Source organism: Cucurbita moschata, unplaced genomic scaffold (genome assembly GCF_002738365.1).
Source record: "Cucurbita moschata cultivar Rifu unplaced genomic scaffold, Cmos_1.0 Cmo_Scf00011, whole genome shotgun sequence".
Taxonomy (NCBI): domain Eukaryota; kingdom Viridiplantae; phylum Streptophyta; class Magnoliopsida; order Cucurbitales; family Cucurbitaceae; genus Cucurbita; species Cucurbita moschata.
This window is the reverse complement of record NW_019268527.1, coordinates 3,481,510-3,503,148: the sequence shown is the minus strand read 5'-3', so window position 1 is coordinate 3,503,148 and position 21,639 is coordinate 3,481,510. Positions and strand designations below refer to the sequence as shown.

The following is a 21,639-nucleotide window of genomic DNA, read 5'->3' as shown; positions in this document are numbered from 1 at the left end:
TCTCCAATATTTGGGCATTTATTAATATAAAATTATTTAAAATCTACGACCCATTCGAACTAATCATCCAAAACCATAAAAGTTAAGTTAGATCAGCTTTTTTTCAATCTCGGTTGGATAAATTTTTGAAACATCGAAAAATTTAGGTCGGTTAGTGGGTTGGCATACTTTGGTTGGATCAACCCAACCAACCCGAAAGTAGTGTTAAAAAATACTACTTTTTTCCATTTGGGTTGGATTTAATTTTTGAAACATTGAAAAATTTTGGGTCGGTTAGTGGGTTGACATACTTTGGTTGGATCAACTCAACCAACCCGAGAGCAGTGTTAAAAAAATAACCTATTCTACTCGAGGATAAGTAAATTTTTAAAAAAAATAATTAAAAAAAATATCCGGATAACCCAACTCAAGGTTGAGTTGAGCTGCATTGTTAACTCTATTCAGGTTGTTCGGATCATCAACCTAAATAATCTAAAATTTCAGGTTGAGACTGACAGGAACGATATTTATATAATTTTCAAAAAAAGAAATAGTATAATTAAAAAAAGATTAAATTGGAATATTTATGATTAAAAATAATATTTAGCAATCAGTTTATTAATTTGTTTTTGTAACAAATAGTAAAAGAAACACGAAATCAAATTTGGAAAGGCAGCAAATAGAAGGAATATGATTGGTAGCATGGCTGCCCCTATAGCCAAATGTTTGGCAGTCTCATAACTCACCTGGTTAATTAACTCTCATTATTCTAACCCTGGTTACCTTCTTCTTCTTCCTCTTTAACTTCCCCCCCTGCTTCACTTTAGGTTACCAAAACTCTCCTCACAATGTCTCTCACTGTTCAATCCAATCCAACTCCATCGCCATTTTCTCACTGCATTTCTTCACTCCTTTCCTTCTCTTGAATCGCAATCGGAAATCGGAAATCTCTCCGCCGTCTGTTGCGATGAGTATCTCTCCCTCTGCTTCTTCTTGCTCTTCGTCTTCCTCTTCCTGCGTCGGTTCAGATTCCGCCATTAATATTAAGAAGAAGAAGAAGAATCTCTCCGCTCCTCTCCGGCCGCACTCGGAGAAAGCCAGAATCAAGCGGCGACGGAGGAATCAGGACGAATCGAAACGCGAGATTCATAATAACAACAGCACTGGAATCAACAACAACAACAACAACGCATCTTCCGCTCGCCGGAGTTCCATTTACAGAGGAGTCACGAGGTATTTTCCTTCTCATTTTTTCCTTTTTCAATTTGATTTGTGTTTTCGATTTGCATGTTGAATTGAGATTGAGAAATCGCTGTTTCGAATCGAAATCTCAGGCATCGATGGACCGGCCGGTTCGAAGCTCATCTTTGGGACAAGAGTTCATGGAATAGCATTCAGAACAAAAAAGGAAGGCAAGGTAAAAAAAAGAAAAATTACAAATTAATTAATTAATTAAAGTAGAGATCTAAAAAATTATTTGTTTATTCGGTTAATTTTAATTTTAATTTTAATTTTTATATAATTATATATAATGAAGCCCTGATTTTGTTTTGCTGACTGTGTATTGGGACCTCCCCTGTCAACGCCAACGTTCATCATCGTTGCTCAGTTTATTTGGGTAAGCTCTCTCTATTTTTAAAATTACATATATTTCTGGACACGTGTTGAGATAATAGCGGTGTCTTATTCTTCGAGTTAAAATTTTAGAGACGTTTAGGGCACTAATTCGAGATCGAAAGTCATAGAATTGTTAAACAGGAATAAAAAAACGCCGAACTATTTTAAAATTTGTGTTTAGAGTACAGAGTTCATAGAATTTCGAGAGAAACTATGGGTTTAGAGGAAGTTCAGTACTTAAACTCAACAAACGAGCTTATAGTACAAAATTTAGGGACGTTTAGACACTAGTTCGGAATTGGAATCTTGGAATTGTTAGATAGGAATATTAGTTTAGAGGGAGTTCGGTACTTAAATTCGACAAATGAGCTTAGAGACGTTTAGGGCACTAGTTCGGAATTGAAAATCATGAATAAAAGTTACCGTACTATTTTAAAATCTGTATTTAGAGTACCGAGTTAGTTGAATTCTGAATGAAACTATTAGTTTAGAGGGAGTTCGGTACTTAAATCCAACAAACGAGCTTAGAGTTAAAAATTTAGGGACGTTTAGGGCACTAATTTGGATCGAAAATCTTAGAATTTTAAAATAGAAATAAAAAATACCGAACTATTAGAAAATTTGTGTTTGGAGTACAAAATTAGCTGAATTCCGAGAGAAACTATGGGATTGAGTGATTTCGTACCTAAACCCGACTACCGAGCTTAGATTTAGAACCCGATTTCACTCGAATCCAAACTCCGTGTTTCAAACAACTAGTTGAATTTTTTTTTTTAATTTTTTTTTTTTTTTTTTTTTTTNGTAAAAGTTAATTTTTACTCCAATTGCTTTTTACCTTCAACTTTTATCTCTTATTTTTACCCTACAGTTAAATTTTTTTATTTTCACTCCATATTTAAATTTAAATTCAACCTTATAATTTGAAACTATAAAGCTTTAGAGTAAAAAATATAATTTTTACTTTTAAACTTTGGTAAAAATTTTGATCTTATTAACTTAATTTATATTAAAATTTTGCATAAAATGGTAAAAAATGTATGTTGGGTCTTTAAAACAATTATATTGATAATAATAAATTTTATTCGTTTATCGAGAACATCTGTAGTTCCGTAAATTCCTATGTTGGTCTTCAAGAAACGAGATGTAAGATGTGTGGTGTGACACTCGAGTAAAGGAGAGGTACATGAATGAACCAACCGAGACCACATCCAAATGAGAGTGATTTTAAAAATAGGATGGTTGAGAAAGACTAATTGAAACCCGAGCAACATGAATAGATTTTACAACCCAACTCTATGTTTTTAGGTTAGATTGGGTTGTCGGGTTGTTCTTTTTTAATTATTTAAAGAGAATTATACTTATCCACCACACATGTTACATTAATAACTAAAACCTCGTAAAATTTAATTATCAAATATTTACAAGTAAGGTTGAGTTGAATTGTAACCACGTTTTTAACTCGACCAAAAAATGCCAACACCGTGAACCAATCCAAATTTTCGACTTTTCAAAAATTAAACCCAATCCAAATCGTAAAATAAAAAAAATAAAAAATAAATAAAAAAGCTAACCCAACCCTCTAAATTGGTCGGGTTCGGATTATATAAACATCTTTACAGACATCTACTCTAATCCCGTAACTAGCTAGGTTAAAAAAAATGAAAAATATTATATTTTAATAATAATTTTAAATAGTAAAAATATTTATAGAAAAAAAAAAAAATAAATAAAGTTTGATGCTTCCATCCATCTCATAAAAGTTAAAGTTAAGACAATTATACTTACATTCCCCATATTATCCCTTATGCACTTTATTTATTTATTTATTATTATTTTTTTTTTCAATAACGATGGGGACACACATTTATATTTTTATTGGTTTAGAATAATTTAATTATATTATCAATATTAAATAATTATTAGATTTTTAGATTTTAAAAAAATAGATTATATTTCCAAAAATATTTTATTATACGAAATTATAAATGTGTGCTTCAAATAAATAAAAATAAAATCATATGATAATTGATATGATGTATTATGTAATATAGTTTACTATAAAAAGTATAATTATATTTTTAGTCCTTCAAATTTTAATTAATTATTTGAGTCGCCCAAATCCACCACTACCCGATATTGTCTACTTTGACCCGTTACATACTGTCGTCAGCTTCATAGTTTTAAAACGTGTCTACTAAAGAAACGTTTTGTTCCTCTCTCAAACCGAGGTGGAATCTCACAATTTACCTCCATTGGGGTCTAGCATCTTCGATAGTACACCGACTAATGTGTCTGACTCTAATACCATTTGTAACAGTTCAAGTCCATCGCTAACAAATATTGCTCGCTTTGTGTCAATTTTAAAACTCGTTTACTAGGGAGAGGTTTCCACACTCTTATAAGGAATGTTTCGTTCTCCTCTTCAACCGATATGGGATCAGCTGAATTGAGAGAAATAATTTCAAAGACGAGATATTGAAATGAAATCAAGAAAATAAAACTACATAAGGATTCTCGACTAATCAAAAGGTTTCTCAATAGTTAACCGTTCTTTAGAAAAGTGTCATTCATCACGTCTCGTGAATGCCGAGAATCTCAAAATTTTATATGCCCAAAATGTGACGTGACTTTGATTTGAATAAATTAACAAAAAAAACGGAATACGATCTCAAATGATTGTGTGTTTAACTCTAAAAAATGATTACGACATAGATTTTAATTTTCTATATATAATAAAAATGACAAAAAATATATATATATATATATATATATATATATATATATATATATATATATATATATCTATATATTTATTTATTTATTTATTGGCATTTGCTTGTTGGGGAAGATTTTGAAAAGGTAAGTAATAAGATCAAATGGAATATTAATATGAAAACTTGTGGAGCAATAAAAATTAAAAATAAAAAAAACAATTTTTGGAAAGAATTAAAGAAGCTAATGCTATTTATATCACTTAAAAGATGCCAACATTTAATGGTTAAACCTAATTATTTTTAATTTTTCACTTTATTTCATATTTTTCCTTTTAAACTCATTAAAATTATAAAAAAAAAAAAATTACTTCGACGGGTCGGGTTAAGACATTTTTTTTTTAATTAACCTAATTACTCGGGTCGTAAATTATTTCAACCCAATCTCACCATGAAATTTGTGTGTTGAATTGGTTCGGGTTATTCGAGGCGATTATTCAAAACTAATAATTTAATAAAAAAATATTAGTCCGTAAAACATCTATTTATTTCTTTTATAACGTTCTAAATAATTAAAAATTATTTTTAAGAGTTTTGTTCAGAATAAATAATGAAAAAATAATAATGAAAGTAAATAAATATATGTATATATAATTGTATCGTAAACAAAAATATTATTTAAACCCGACCCAACCCAAATAAGTTCATAATCGAACCGAAACCGTATAGATTGAGTTAGGTTAATCGGGTTTTTTTTAAACGGCCCTATTCACCTTAATCTAAACCTAATTTCTTTTTCCGACTAGTTGTTGTAGTCTACGAAACTTATCTTAAATTCGGGCGTTATGAAGTTTAGCAAGAACATATGATACTTTTTTGTAAAATATAAAGGTCGAGAATAATTTTTAAATTCATAGCTAATGCAATAGGTAAATATTCTCTTTTCGAGTAAGGTTCGAAACTTATCTTAAACCCAGATGTTAGAAAATATGATAAGGACGTATGATATATATATTTTTTTTATGAAAAATAAAAGTCGAGAATGACTTTTAAAATTCATAAAGTCTTACGTGTTTGAAATTGATCGAACGTGGACGTGAAAACTATTTTATGTTCGTAACCTAAATTACCGAAACGAGAAGGTATATAAGAAATTACATTTAAAAAGAAAGATTCTTTTTTAAGTCAAAGTTCTAAAAACCCTCCAATTTATTGGAATCTTTTCCTTTTTTTTTTTCTATCAAATTACAATCATTTTTATATCTTAAAATTAAAATAATTTTAAATATATTTTACGAATTATAAAGTACATTTAAAATTATTTTAAAAACTTATTAAAAAATTATATTTAGAGAAATAATTGATTTTATTAGAAAAATAATAATTTAAAATTAACTGTTACATCATTTAATTATTCTGAGTATTATTGGAATATAAACTTCCCCTTAGGAAGAATCCATTTAATAGCCACAAACTTTATGCTTATTTTTTTGACCAATAATTAACGTCCACGTAAGCCCAAGAAAAAATAGCAAAAATAAAATAAAAAATTATTGAATTAATTGAATAGTTTCTTGAACAATATTTTATTTTATTTTCAATCAATTTTATGTTAAAGATTTTGTAAATAAATGTTTGTATTATTTGATGTTAAAAAAATAAATATTTTAGATCTGTTCGAGTTTGTAAATTTTAAAACTCAAATAACTATGGTTAGGTTATGAATCGACCTAAATTAACGTACAAAGAATGAGTTTAGATTGGTTCGGTTCTAGTAGGTCAAACGGTGGCATCGACGATGTGTATTGGAGAAAAAGGGAGAAGGACACTCTCAGGTAATTTGCCACATTATTAAAGATCAATCGACTCATTAATTTTCACGTTAGTCTTTTCTTAGGTCAACTAACGACTACACGGACCATTTAGGAACAAGACTCGTTCGGATCGAACCAGGATGAATCGGATTGGTAAGACCTCCCGCACAGATGTGAGACTCCCACTATTGAAATATGTCCCATGCCACCTTTCGTGAACAACTCCAAAAGTGAATGAATTGTGATATACAGTCGAGTACGCCACAACTATATTCCCGACTCGAAATCTATCACGGACTTGTTGGGAGAGAAAACAGGGAGCCCTATAGTATATATGATGTTGCTTCGGGACGTCTGCACGTTACATCCTAACAACACGACAAAATGAATGTGGAAACCTAGTTGGGCTCTTTTCTTTTCCCGTTCATATTCGTATGAACTGGGTCGTACTTATTACGATTCAAAATGAGAAAAGAATACGACATTTTTCAAATGACTAAAATGCCCTTCTTAAAACCTCTAGACATGTCTTTTGACGTAATTTTCAGGAAAAAAAACCTTAATTGAGAAACGGGCTTACTTAGAAGTCCATATAGTTGGGCCATAACGGGCTTTCTCAACCACAAGACAAATGTGGCAAAGCCCAGCCCATTATGAAACGGACCCGGACTTGTCCGAAATGGAACCCGTTTTGTTTGTTGGGCTGCTGATTAATTAGTTGAAATTGGAAGGTCCAAATTGAAAACAAAAACTAGTCCAAGGACCATTTGATTATTAAATAAGACTTTAATTTTTTAAATTTAACATATAAAAATTTAATTAAAACACTTATTAATATTCAGAAAGATTTGTATGTAGATTTATAAATATTAATACTAACCTAAAAAAATATTTAAAATAATGTCTACATTAATTATCTTCTTATTTAAAAATAATTTATTTATTTTAAAATAATTACCTTATAATAATTATAAATTAAATAGCTAAATTAATAAAAATACCTTTGAATTCTATTTTTATTTAGAAAATATCACTAAAAAGTTTCAATAATATCTTAGATTTTAAAAAATAAAAAATATAAAAAAATATATAAAATATACTTTTTTAAAAAAAATATCGACAATAAGAATTTTTTTAAACGGTCAATACTATCCTTAAATTTCATGATTATTTTATAAACATAATATTAACCATAAAAATATTTTAATTAAAAAATTAGAAAATTATTAATAAAATTTTTAATTTCAATAGCTACTTTTAAAATACTATTAAAAATTCAATGATATTTTTAAAATAAAGCGCTAAACGATTTCATTAAAAATATTAGATATATATATATATATATATATATATATATATATATATATATATATATATATATATATTGAAAGTGGAACATTATTGAATTTTTAAAAAATTTAAGAATATTTTTAAAAATAAAATATAAATTTAGGGGTATTTTTGTCAATTTACACTCAAGTCAATTAAAAGCACAAACAATTATTTTGGAACCATTTACCGAAATTTGACAAAATTCGCGTCTGAAATGCGTTCATACTTTATATGATGCGAAAGAAACGCTTATTTTGCATAAAGCACGTGTCGTCTCGGTGGTTTGTGCTTGGTGACACAATCGCGCTTTCGAAGGCAGCGGACTAGCGATTGTGCGGCACTCACTTTCCAGCAACAAGTGAGTTGAGCCTATTTGTTCTTGCGTCGCCTACGGCCAAGCGACGTACGGTCAANCGAGGAAGCTGCAGCGCGAACTTATGACCTAGCTGCCCTCAAATACTGGGGACCGGAAACCACTCTCAATTTCCCGGTACCTCTAATCTTCAAGGCTAAAACTGACATTTCACATTTTATTTTCTGTTTTTTTCCTCAATTTATCTCATTAAATTTCCCAATTTCGTAATTTATTTCGAAGCATATTGTAAAAGAAAAAAAAATGGACGGAATATAATAAGGACCGCAATTTAAAGAGGTCAATTTAAAAATGTGGGATTTTCCTTTTTTAGTTATTTAAACATGTGAATTAAATATTAAATGTGGGGGCAAAAAAATGCAGGCAGAGTCGTACACGAATGAAATGGAAGAAATGCGGAAAGTAACGAAGGAAGAATATTTGGCGTCGTTGCGGCGGCGGAGCAGTGGATTTTCTAGAGGCGTTTCTAAGTACCGCGGCGTGGCCCGACACCACTACAATGGCCGGTGGGAGGCTCGGATTGGCCGCGTTTTTGGAAGCAAATATCTTTACTTGGGAACTTACAGTACGTTTTCTCTCTCTCCCTCTTTCTCTCTCTACTTTTTCAAACTCCACGTGGCATGCCCACGTGGATTTTAGTCTTAGCTGACGCCTACTTATAACTACGTGGACTAGCCTGTCAGCTAACGTGGCACCGTCCTTCTCACTTTTTTTTTTTTTAAATTGAATTTCTCCTAATAATTGGCTAAGAAATATTTAAAATTATTAGGGTTTTTTGTTAATTGGTTAGCTACTGGACATAGAAAAATGAGGTCGGTAATTTAAAAAATATATATATATATATTAATTCAATACTATTTTTATTTTTTTAAAATAATATATCTCAGTGGATTCTAATTTTTAATCCTTTTTCAATTATTAAAAGCAATTTTAAGCCACGAGTGGTCCACGTGGGTAAATAATTTGGGGGCTCGGAGGGGTTGTACGGCACGTGATCCTTCTCTGCTGGCCCTATTAAAAAAATCGAATAAAACAGACCTTTTCGTCCACAGCTTTCCAAAAGTAACGGAAAAGCAGTATGTGTCACGTGCCATTTTTTTAAATTAATATTTTAAAATTTTATTTATTTTTTGGGTTTTATTAGTTTTTTTTTTTTTTTTTAAATAAAAAACCAAAAATCACGGGAAATTCTTATGGACCAGTTATTCTGTATTCCTGCTTTCAATATTTTGACTTTTTTTTTTAATTATTTTTTAATCTATTTTCTTCATAAAAAATATATATATATATATATATGTATGTATGTATATATATATACATACATACATCTCTATATATATACATACATACATACACATATACACATACATACATACACATATACACATACATACATACACATATACACATACATACATACACATATACACATACATACATACACACATATATATATACATACATACATATATACATACATACATACACATACATACATACATACATATATATATGTATGTATATTATATATTTCTTTTTCACTTCCATGAATAAACTGTTATTTACTGAGAAATGAAGAGAATATGATCTGTTTTTCTGATACGTTTGTAATTAATTAATTAATTTAGATTAAAAAAAAGTATAATGGTCACGTGATTTCTTATCAAAATCCTCCCAAACCAAACCGCATTTAAACTTCTTTAATCCCATTTAATGAAGTAATTAAATTAATCTTTTTACTTAAGCTTAGTTTAATCTCATTTTATTATTATGATTAGACACACAAGAAGAAGCTGCTGCAGCATATGACATGGCTGCAATTGAATACAGAGGACCCAATGCAGTTACCAACTTTGACATTAGCAATTACATTGGGAGGAGATTAGAGACCAAATCATCAGTTTTTGAAGCAGCTGAGCTACCAAAAGAGGAGCCCAATGACTCCCCTGTTTCTTCCGAGGGGGAAGTTGTGTATCAGCCCGAAGAACAGCAAACGACGTCGTGGCCGAGCCTTCAATTCTCGACGATGCTTCCATTGATCGAGAATAGCCCGTCAATGGGTGTCATGGGAGACGATCAGGATCTCAATTGGTCTTTCTTAGACACGGGATTCGTCGAGGTGCCTGACCTCCCGCTTGAGAAAACGAGTGAATTAGCTGATCTCTACTTCGATGAGATTGGGTTTGAGGACGACATTGGTTTGATGTTCGAAACGAGCATTGAGGGTGGTGATAGTAAAGAAGATCTTAATGTTGGGAAGATGGAGATGAACAATGCTCCTTCACCATCGTCTTCGTCGATAATAACCAACTCGGTTTCGTGCGAAAAAGATGAGATTGTTGGGTTTTGTTGAAGAGTATCTTATAAGTTTCTTCCTTTTTTTTTTCAGGTTTGATTTAGAGAGGGAGGGACAAAAAAAATGTTGGAGATTTGTTTGTTTTAAATTTGTTTACTTTAAGTTTGCAGCTAGAAAGAGCTTTACTTTTCTCAAGGATTTTTGTCACCAACATATTTTTTAACGAAAAAACCTAGGAAAATCGAACAAGTAAAACGGTCCGAATAGGCTTCCACATTGGAATGGTATCTGCTCGAGGAGCTTGTCCATGCTTGCTTACCCAGACCAAACGTCAACCTTTGGGGTCTAGGTAGCCCACTGGACGACACATCTCCAATCCAAGAAGTACGAAACGTAACACTAGACTGAATAATAGAAATAAGAGCTTGAAGAGAGAGCGTCCCAGACCCATGTGAATGCAAATTCTACTCATGTCGGTCTAAAAAAAAACAACGAGACGTAACATTAGATCGAACAATAAAAATAAGAGCGTTCCAAACCCATGTAGATACTACTTTTGCCCATGGAAGCACATTGTGATGAACTAGGGCTAGAGCCTCTACCATTAACACATCCACACTATGGAACACGCTCAACCATAGCCACCACAAGGCTCATGTGGGCATCATGAATCGCTGCACTCAATCCCGTCCAATCTATATGAGTAATAGGAAGCGCCAACGTTGGGCTTAGGGAAATAGATTTCACTCTCGATTTGACTCAGGTCAATGGAAAAATGGAAGATATTCAAACAATATTATAAAATTAAAAAAAAAAAAAAGGAAATAATTCAGCCCCTTTTTGTCTAATCAATTATTCAATTTTACATTATTGGCTCTATAATTTTACCCAAAAGTACTAAATAATGAAAACCATTTACAGCAATCCATTTAATATATGAACTTATTTCTTCAACTTGTTGACGTACAGATATTTTCTTTATTTCAATTAAATTAATTTCTATAATATAAAATATATTTATATGTTATATATATACTTATTTTAAAATTTAAAATAAATAAAAATCCTAAATTTTCGTGTATTAATATTTATACCATAGGTTAGATTTCGAAATGGGTGCAGCCTAAACCGTGAAAACGGGGCCGTGGGAGAGTAATACAAGCGCAGAGTAACTCCTGATGTAGCAGTAAAGGCAAGACGTGTAAGCGGATCAACTCATCAAGTTTCCACTGAAATAGGATCCACACAAGGAAAACACTTGCCATTCGTGGGTTATTAGGGGCATCCCGAAAACGTCCAGACAAACTTATAATTCTATCAATTAAATACCTAACCGACTACAAATGAATCAATTTAGATTCTTAATTTGAAAAATCCTTCGTATATTAATTCTTACACGTGTGTAGATCTTTTAAAAAATTTAGACCGTTCATCTGAAAAATAGTCAATTATTTGAAAGTGGAGTATTTAATTGATATAATTTTTTTTTTTTTTGTGAGTAAATTCATATATTTAAAAATTTTATTGATACAATTTTAAAATTGATGAGTATGAATTAATTTTTATCAAAGTTTATTATTACCTAAAAAAAATTTAATTTTCAAACAAATAATTTAAATAAATTATTTTATTTTTACTTTGAAAAAGAGAGAATATATTTATTTTTTAAAAATATTTTAATTTCTATTACCTTGATTATCCGTCCTTTCTCCCCGCCCTCTATATAAACCCTCTACCCTTTCTTCACTCACCGAGTCACTCCCGAGTTGAATAAATTATGAACTCAGTTCTCATTTTCCTTCTCCTTCTCTCTCTCCGCCGCGCCGGAGCTTTCGATTCTCCTCCACCACCACCACCACCATCCGCCGACCTCTGTAAATCCACTCTCTACCCTAAGCTCTGCCGCTCCATTCTCTCCTCCATCCGATTCTCTCCCTCCGATCCCTACGGCTACGGGAAATTCTCCGTCAAGAACTGCCTCAAACAGGCGATCAAAATGTCGAGCGTAATCGGCGACTATCTTGATCGAGGAAGCGATTCGAGGCTGAATCAGCGGGAGGCCGGTGCTCTGGAAGATTGCAGAGATCTTTCCGATTCAAACGTGGAGTTTCTCCGGTCGATTGAGAGCGTATTGGAGGCGGCGAAGAGCGTGGATGAGGAACTAGTGGAGCGTGTTCAGAGTATTTTGAGCGCGATCGTCACGAACGGCCAGACTTGTATAGACGGATTGGTGGAATCGAGGAGTAGTTTGGGGAATGCGCTAACGGCGCCGATGTCGAGCGCCGGACAACTGTACAGTGTGTCGTTGGGATTGGTCACGAACTCGTTGTCGCGACTGTGGAAGAAGCGGCGGATGAAGGGAGACGGAGGGGATATCGCGGCGGGCGCACGGAACAGAGAGCCACTGAACACGCTGATCAAGGTACGAATTACGCTGTTTGTCTGTTCGTTCAGTTACACGGAACTTTTCATTTGCTTTATTCAATGCATAAAACAAAAATTGGGGGAGAAAAATATATATATATTTTTTGGTTTAAAAAAAATAAATTAAAATTTAGTCCCTACCATTTTCAAAATTACAGTTTTGTCCCCTTTGATAAAATTTTATAGACTAAATTTTAATTTTTTTTTAAATTATAGGGATAAATTTGTAATTTATGGTTATTTTTTTTTAAATATTACCATATCTATAAGAGGATAATTTGGATCAAGAAAGGGTAAAAATGTAATTACACTCGTGGATAAATATGATTTAAGAAGTAATTGTTGAACTAAGAAAAAAGAAAATATTAAATAGAAAAAACATTTAAAAATATCTAATAAAATTATACATTTTAATTTTTATCTATTTTGTGTTAAAATAAGTTTTTTTTTTTTAAATTTCGTGTTTAATTGACATTTAAACTTTTAATAAGTAAAATAAAATTTAATTACAGAATTAAAAATTCTTAAAAATTTATTAAATATATATTTATAAAAAGGGTATGAAATTCACCTATTATAACACACATTCAATTTCTTTGATTATACACTATGTTTAAAAGAAAATTAGTTGAATTATTATTTTGACTTTCAAATTTAATTCTATTTTAACATTTTTTTAATATTCAAATTTAGTTCAAGATCTTAAAATTAGTTCATTATGTTAAATTATTAATAAATTTTCTAAAAAAATAGTATAGGTTATTCTTATATTTATAAATTTTAGAAATATATTTATCTTCGTAAAATAATAATGTTGTTTATCTATATTTTGTAAGTACATACTTTATTTTTTATTTATTTTTAAATGTATTGCTTTAAAAGTGGATCCAACTCCCCCATGACCTTATTATTCTCCCCCCACAAAGGGATATTAATGGGGCAAAAACCAGTTGTTTATATTAAAATATTAATTGTATTAAATATCCTTCAACCATATGAAATTAAATTGAGGGTAGATATTATTTACAGGAGTTAGGAGTTGGGAAGTGGTACATAATTATATAATGTAAAAACTATACATTAATTTTATTTAATAACTTTATCCTGTTTTGGCTTCTTGGCGGAGCTGTAGACTTATCTCTCTTAATACTGTTAATTAACATGTGAAATAGGGGGAAAAAACAGAGGCATGTGCAAATATTAATGGAATTTAATATCCACCAACCAAAATAATTTAAATATGGAGGAAAATTATCACAAGAGGGGTGGAATATAATAATAAATTATGCACAAATTTAGCTTAATCTGTATTTAATTAATTGCTGATCTCTTAATTAATAGGAATATATTTGTTCTCTTCCTTGGATAGGAAGATGAAAGTCCCACGTCACTCAATTTAGTTAATTTAGTTAATTTAGGGAATGATCAGGTTTATAAACAAAAAAATACCCTCTCTCCATTCGTATGAGGCCTTTTGGGAAGCTCAAAGCAAAGTGAGAGCTTATGCTCAAAGTGGACAATATTATACCGTTGTAGAGAGTTGTGTTCGTCTAACATGGTATCAGAGTCATGCCTTAAATTTAGTCATGCCAATAGAAAAAGGAGTCAAGCCTCCTCGAAGGTACAGAGGTGTTGGAGGATGAAAGTCCCACATTGGCTAATTTACCTCCTCGAAGGTACGGAGGTGTTGGAGGATGAAAGTCCCACATTGGCTAATTTAGGGAATGAGGCTTTTGGGGAAGCCCAAAGGAAAGTCATGAATACCATTGTGGAGAGTCGTGTTTTCTTCATTTATTTATGGTTTCTCGGTGTCACGAGAGAAATTTAACTTAGTTTAATATTGCTTTATTCTTATCTAGACATTTGGTTCTTGAAATTTAAAATGGACATATTTGATCGAGATATTTGAAGTAATCGATATAATAGAACGATGACATAACCGATCAAATAGGGTGACTAGAAATTGCTTGCACTTATTAAATTTGTTGGCTGATTGTTTAAGAAACTATAGGCTTAATGGGTGAAGTTTGCATCAGGGACTACATAAAATGGGTTCATGCAACCAATCCACAGGCTGCTCAGGAAGGAAGCGTTTGTTGGCTGATTTAGGCACCACAGGAATCTTCATCAACGATACTGTGGTTGTTAGCTCTACTGGTGCAGACAACTTCACCTCAATTGGAGATGCTATTGCCTTTGCTCCCAACAATTCAATGCCTCAAGATGGCTACTTTGTTATCTATGTTAGAGGAGGATACTATGAAGAATACGTCATCGTCCCCAAATACAAAACCAACATAATGCTCATTGGAGATGGCATTAACCGAACCGTCATCACTGGGAACCATAGCGTTGTTGATGGTTGGACGACGTATAATTCCTCTACATTTAGTAAGTAAATCATAAACTCATAACTCGTCTACTTATTTTTGCCGAATTTTAAGTAGAGATTTCCATGAGGTAGGGCGAAGACGGGGAAGCTGTGAGATCCCATATTAGTTGGGGAGGAGACTGAAGCATTTTTAAAGTGTGTGGAAACCTCTCTCTCTAACAGATGCGTTTTAAAAATCTTGAGGGGAAGTCCGAAAGGGAAAGTCTAAAGGACTATATTTGTTAGTGGTGGGCTTGGGCTCTTACTAATGGTATCAGAGCTAGACATTGGGAAATGTGTCAGGGAGGAGGCTGAGCTCCAAAGGGGGGTGGACACAAGGTGGTATGCCAGGAAGGACGCTGGGCCCCGAAGGGTGGTGGATTGGAGGGTCCCACGTCAATTGGAGAAAGGAATGAATGTCAGCGAGGACGCTAGGGATCGAAGGGGGGTGGATTGTGAGATCCGACGTCGGTTGGGGAGGAAAATGAAATATTCTTTATAAGAGTGTGGAAACCTCTCTCGAGCAAACGTGTTTTAAAAACTTGGAGGGGAAGGCCGAAAGGAAAAGCCTAAAGAGGACCATATTTGCTAGCACTGGGCTTGGTCTATTACTAATCGTATCAGAGCTAGACACTGGGTGATGTGTCAGTGAGGAGGCTGAGCCCCGAAGGGTGGTAGACATGAGGCGGTGTACCAGCAAGGAAGCTAGACCCCGAAGGGCGGTGGAGTGGGCGGTCCCTAGTAGACGCGTTTTAAAAACTTTGAGGGAAAGCCCGAAAGGGAAAGCCCAAAAAAGATAATATTTGCTAGCGATGAGCTTGGGTTTTTACGTAACCCTGCTTTGTCTCTGTCCTCACTTCCCATTCATACATCATCCTCACGGTGGCGGTCCAAGATAGTTGACGGGCCCAACCTCGTTTAGCTAATAGGAAAAAATTTCTCACCGCTCCCTCCCCATTCTTCGACCCGTTCGGTGCAGTTCCCATGTATCATGTTAGTTTTACACCGTTTGATATATAAATCTTAGTTTAATGCTTGGATTTTATACGTGTTATGTGCTTGCAGCTGTTTGTGGGGATAGATTTGTAGCAATAGATGTGACATTTAGGAACACAGCAGGGCCAGAGAAGCACCAAGCAGTAGCACTAAGGAGCAGTGCAGATCTCTCAACATTCTACCGCTGCAGCTTCGAGGGCTATCAAGACACTCTCTACGTCCATTCTCTAAGACAATTCTACAGAGAATGCGACATTTACGGCACAGTAGATTTCATATTTGGCAATGCCGCTGCAGTTTTCCAAAAATGCAATCTATACGCCAGAAAGCCACTCCCAAACCAAAAGATCGCCATCACGGCACAGGGCCGAACCGATCCAAACCAAAACACAGGTATCTCGATCCACGACTGCACGATCAAGGCAGCCCCCGACTGGGAGACGGATTATTCAAACTCGACGACGACAAACTATCTTGGACGGCCGTGGAAGCAGTACTCAAGAACAGTGTATATGCAGTGTTACATTGGGGATTTGATCAGCCCTGTGGGGTGGTTGGAGTGGAATGGAACAGCAGGGTTGGACACTTTGTATTATGGGGAGTTTGAGAATTATGGGCCAGGAGCTAACACAAGCTTGAGGGTGGATTGGCCTGGCTATAGCTTGATGAATATTACTCAAGCTATGAACTTTACTGTCTATAATCTTACTATGGGAGATACATGGCTGCCTTACACTGATATTCCCTTCTCTGGTGGTTTGGTCTAAATGAATTTACTGCTACCCATGTTTGAGGAAACTTGATGAACTGCAACCCATGTTCGAGGAGACTTGATGAACTGCTACCCATGTTTGGAAGAACTGCTACCCATGTTTGGATGAACTGCTACCCATGTTTGGAAGAACTGCTACCCATGTTTGGATGAACTGCTACCCATGTTTGGATGAACTGCTACCCATGTTTGGAAGAACTGCTACCCATGTTTGGATGAACTGCTACCCATGTTTGGATGAACTGCTACCCATGTTTGGATGAACTGCTACCCATGGTTTCTAAACTCACTACTCTACGAGATTGCAGAAGAAACACTTAAATTTTTGCCTTTACTCAGGATTTGAAGCCAAAAGTTGCCACTTCCAATATTTATAATTTTAGAAGGAAGAGGGGATTCAAATCTTTATTTAGAGTTCGGTTCGTTGGATTTTGAAATAATGATTTTGTAGTCGAAATTTCAAGAGGGCTTATGCTTAAAGTAGACAATATCATATCGTGACATGGTATCAGAGTCATGCTCTTAATTTAGTGATGTCCATAGAATTTTCAAATGTCGAACAAAGAAGTTGTGAGTCTCGAAGGTATAGTCAAAAGTGACTCATGTATCGAATAAAATGTGTACTTTGTTCGAGGGTTCCTTAATTAAGGAGAGGCTATTCGAGGGCTACATAGACCATCGGGGTGGCTCTATGGTATACTTTGTTCGATGAGAAGATTATTGAGGATGGGTTTGACTAATTTTTTATTTTTATTTTTATTTTTATTTTTATTTTTAATATAGTTAACTATATTATAAATAAGTGTAATGACGTTAGAAAAATTATTTAAAGTTTTGTTTATTCTTTTATAGTATAAATTCGAGAAGCCATTGCGAATTTCAGCTTCATTCCATAGCGAACGAAAATCCGTAATATGCAAATGCTAAATATGCGGCCGCTACTGTCACAACCGCCGCCGCGACACTCGCCGTCACCGGTAAGACCCTCCTTGTGTTCGTGAAGCCGGCGGCATATTTCTTACCAGTTGTCGCTTTCTGAGATGGAGTTCCGGTGCCGATCTTGCCGGTTTTTTCATTCTTACCCACTTTCTCTGTTTTTGATTCCTTCCCCTTTTCTGGATTTTGATTTTCTTTCTCTGTTGGTTTCTGATTTGGGTTCTTGATTTTCTCATCCGGCGTCGTTTTCTCCTTGCCGGATTCTCCTCGTACCGGCCCATTTTTAGCTGCCGCAGGCGGTGGCACCTCCGTCGGCGCCGGTGTTGGAGCTTCTTCTCCAGCCTTCACTGAGCCCTTCTTTTGGAGTTCTGCAGATTTTCCCTTATCTTCCTCCGGCGAGATTTCCTCACTCTCCTTTTTCCGGGTTGTTTGTTCTGGTTCTTTGGGCGGCGGAGTAGCGTTTCCCGGCGAGGTTTCTTCACCCCCCTTTTCTAGGCTTGTCTGTTTTGGTCCTTTCGGCGGCGGAGAAGCATTTCCCGGCGAGGTTTCTTCACTCCCCTTTTTTAGGCTTGTCTGTTTTGGTCCTTTCGGCGGCGGAGAAGCATTTCCCGGCGAGGTTTCTTCACTCCCCTTTTCTGGGGTTTTTTGTTCTGGTTCTTTCTGCAGCGGAGAAGCATTTTCCGGCGAGGTTTCTCCACTCCCCTTTTCTGGGGTTTTTTGCTCCGGTTCTTTCTGCGGCGGAGTAGCGTTTTCCGGCGTGGTTTCTTCACTCCCCTTTTCTGGGGTTTTTTGTTCTGGATCCTTGGGCGCCGCCGGTGGCGCAGTTTGTTTGGGCATTGTAATGATGAGAAATCCAGCTTCTAATTTATGATGAACTTTGTCGATTGAGCAATCTTGTGGGATTGGATACGTTTTATTCAATATGAGCAATCTGTTAGTTGCGAGAAGCCGATCTCCGGTCACCACCACCGTCCGTGCCCCTTCTTCCACTTTAACCTTAACATGCTGCTCGTTGAAATCTGAAAACACAATTCCATCGCAAAACAAAATTATCAGATTAAATAATAATAAATAATATATATATATATAAATTCCCCTATATTTTTATTTTTAAAAAATATTTATTTTTATTCATCACAATTTCATTACAATATTGGACCCAAATTCAACTCCCGGATATGATTTTGACTAAGAAATTTGTTTGGATTAAATAGGACGGAGACTTTTCCATCTCCGTTCTTGCCTCCTATTTCAATTCTCCTAAAATTTTTGTGAAAATAAGAACAGAATTCTAGAATCTACCGAAATTAAAATTCTGCTGAAAATATATATATATATTTTTTTCATATACTATTTTTAAAAAAATGTTCATTTAAAATTAAATAATTTTAATAGATAATTTGTTTTTTTTATAACTAATAAATTCAATAATATTTCTTAAAATAATTTCTAAAAATTCAAAAATTAAAATCTCTCTCTCCGTTCTCTCCCTCGTTTCTAGTTTAAATTGAAATTTGCATAATTTAATATTTAACGAAAATAATTTTAAAATTTTGACAGTATTGTAATGGTTGAAAAAATAAAAATATTTTTGAAACTTTTTAATATTATAAATTAAAAAAATAAAATAAAACTCATTAAATAAAAATTGAATGCAAAATTTGGGACCAGGAAGTTCGAGCCGGAGAATGTGGGCTTCGTTTTCATCTTTTTCTACAACGTTAGGAGTGAACGGCTCGTTGTAAGCCCGGAGGGATTGACGGCGGAGGGCGCCGAGTCCGGCGGTTCTTGGTCGTCCTGTTGCCATTCTGGTCGCCGGAAAAAATGGCGGTTCTGTTGCTGTTGTTGGGTCGGGTTTATGTTTTGACGGGTCGGGTTGATTTTCGTAATGGGTTGAAATTAGGGCTTTGTTTGGGCGGTATTTATGGGGCTTAGAAATTGGTTGCTTCGAATTGGGATTATACCTTTTTTGATTTGTTTGATAAAGGGGACATATTTTTCCCCTTTTATGCACTAAAGTATAACTTTCCTCTTCCACTTTCCCCTTTTAGTGTGCTTCAATAGCTTTCATGTTCTTATGCGAAAGGTTAGGTTTAGGGTTACATTCTCGGGAAGCTCGTTGTTATGTTTGAATCGTGTCGAGAAAAGTTCGATTTATGTTTGATTTTTGAGTTCTCGAGCTGTGACAATGAACGTATAATACAAAATTTAAATGTACGTTGAATTGGTAAATTTAAAGGTAGAAGGACAGAGGAAAAATCGAGAGTGTGCACGGTTTGAATTGAGAGAAAAATTTAGACCTACTCGAGATTCAGGTTGATTCAGGTTGGTTGGGTAAGCTATTCAAAGCAAGCTAATATGGTTCGGTATCCAATCCAATTATATTCTTTACTTTTTTCGAGTTGTTTGGGTTTCAATTCATTTGGTGAAAATCGAAGAAATAAATATAACCGTATTTGGTTCGAGTTGATTCGGGTTGGGTCTAATGACAAAAAATTTCAACCTGAAAATCGAACCAAATTTTCGATTATAAAAAATAAAACCCAACCAAATTAAAAAAGTCTAACCAACCGAACATTTACGTTTGAGTTGGATAATCTAAGTTGTTCGAGTTTGAGCCCAATTTTAACCTAGTAACCTTCAAATTTGAGCTCAATTTAGTCTCGAGATATGTAATCTCAATTTATCGTGATAGCATCTAAATTGTGTTAGAGCTAGTTTTGTTATTTTCACGAGCTTATTTGTCTATTTTAGAGATTGAGCAACAAACCAAGTTAAGGAATTTTGAAGTCAAAACAAGGAAACTCGAGCACATAGCATTGAGGCGCCAATCGGGCATCTAAACGTTGGCGTGTAGATAGCATTAAGGCAATACTTCATACTCTCTCAACGATACAAAATGCAGGCTCTTGTATCACTCAGCACCGTCGCTTCTCCTTCAATACTACTACCTTTAATGCTAATCCCATCTCAACGCTTAATATGTGCGCACTCAACATGTTTTAGTAGCGTCTTCAACAAATTTTTACCTTAATTGAAGATGCAGCATCTCGATGCTGCAATTGGGTATTGTTGTGAAGAATGTTCGAACTCAATGATTTCGACACGTACGATCCGCAACCAACACCCAAAAAAGGTCTCGCTCCTAGCCAATTTTCATTCGATCGGCGTGGGTACCATTGGCAGCCTTTTGTTCCCATTTTAGGGTAGGGTAGTTCCGAGAAGCTACTTCCATATGCCATTGTTTTGAGTTCTTAGAATAATTTAGAGGTTTTAATCACTAAATTTTCATCGAACCACGAAGAATGTTAGCTGCATTGCCACAATGAGCAGCTAGAGCTCGTTTTTCTGATTTGAGAGTGAGCTCAAGTCTCCAATCGTAAGATTACGAGACTTTCAGCTTCATAAGTTCAAAATTATTTTCTAAATGATCCCCACGAACAAACAACTAACGAATTCTCGGTCGAACAAAACCGTGACATTTTAATCAAAACACGAACAATTAAATTTAAAACTCGAGAACCGATTAGAATAATAAAAGCTATTTATTTTAGTTGAAATTTGAAAATGAATGTAAATTAAAGGCAGCACGTTCTGGTTCAAAGCAAGGCATCTCTCTGCCTCTAATATATATATATAAAACAGAGAGCTCCGATCTAGCATTCCACTGATCTCATCTTCTTTTGCCTTCTCTCTTCCCGTCGGCGATCTGATCGGCCGTTGAACCAAAGAGAGCCGCCGCCTCCGCCGCCGCTGTTGCCGCCGGAAGATCGCCGGTTTCAGGTAATTTAACTTTATGAAGCTTTCTCCTGTTGTGAGCATTAGCATTTTCACTTTCTTGCTGATTTTATTCCCTTCTTGCAAAACAAGGAAATCTAAGGTAAAATCAAAGGCCAAAATATTTATTTTTTAATTTTTTTAATTTTTTTAAATTAATTAATTAATTAATTATATATATATATATATATATATATATATATATATATATATATATATATATATTATATATGAGGATAAT

General features: G+C 34.1%; 3 protein-coding genes across 5 annotated transcripts; 2 read left to right on the top strand and 1 right to left on the bottom strand.

The window, feature by feature from the left end:
• The first annotated feature begins 787 nt into the window (after positions 1-787).
• LOC111449730 (ethylene-responsive transcription factor WRI1-like) lies at positions 788-10,313 on the top strand. The gene is given in 8 exon segments (XM_023089751.1): positions 788-1,212; positions 1,314-1,396; positions 1,589-1,597; positions 5,305-5,309; positions 5,312-5,314; positions 7,866-7,943; positions 8,190-8,391; positions 9,605-10,313. Coding segments are annotated over 8 exon segments (1,221 nt in total). The 5' UTR covers positions 788-946; the 3' UTR covers positions 10,180-10,313.
• Positions 10,314-11,886: 1,573 nt separating this feature from the next.
• LOC111449722 (probable pectinesterase/pectinesterase inhibitor 25) lies at positions 11,887-17,178 on the top strand. Of its 2 annotated transcripts, XM_023089741.1 has the most exons (4): positions 11,887-12,544; positions 14,583-14,937; positions 15,983-16,722; positions 16,772-17,178. In XM_023089741.1, exons 1-3 carry the CDS (start codon positions 11,900-11,902, stop codon positions 16,678-16,680), a joined length of 1,698 nt encoding a protein of 565 aa, XP_022945509.1. In that variant the 5' UTR covers positions 11,887-11,899; the 3' UTR covers positions 16,681-16,722; positions 16,772-17,178. The 2 variants fall into 2 exon arrangements, with proteins under 2 accessions (XP_022945509.1, XP_022945508.1); XM_023089740.1 differs by having other exon boundaries at positions 15,983-17,178.
• A 329-nt stretch (positions 17,179-17,507) lies between these two features.
• LOC111449725 (proteoglycan 4) lies at positions 17,508-19,535 on the bottom strand. Of its 2 annotated transcripts, XM_023089746.1 has the most exons (3): positions 19,290-19,535; positions 18,324-18,640; positions 17,508-18,179 (listed from the first exon to the last, which is right to left on the bottom strand). In XM_023089746.1, the coding sequence occupies exons 1-3, from the start codon at positions 19,426-19,428 to the stop codon at positions 17,571-17,573; spliced, it is 1,065 nt and encodes a 354-aa protein (XP_022945514.1). In that variant the 5' UTR covers positions 19,429-19,535; the 3' UTR covers positions 17,508-17,570. The 2 variants fall into 2 exon arrangements, with proteins under 2 accessions (XP_022945514.1, XP_022945513.1); XM_023089745.1 differs by having other exon boundaries at positions 17,508-18,640.
• Positions 19,536-21,639: the final 2,104 nt, after the last annotated feature.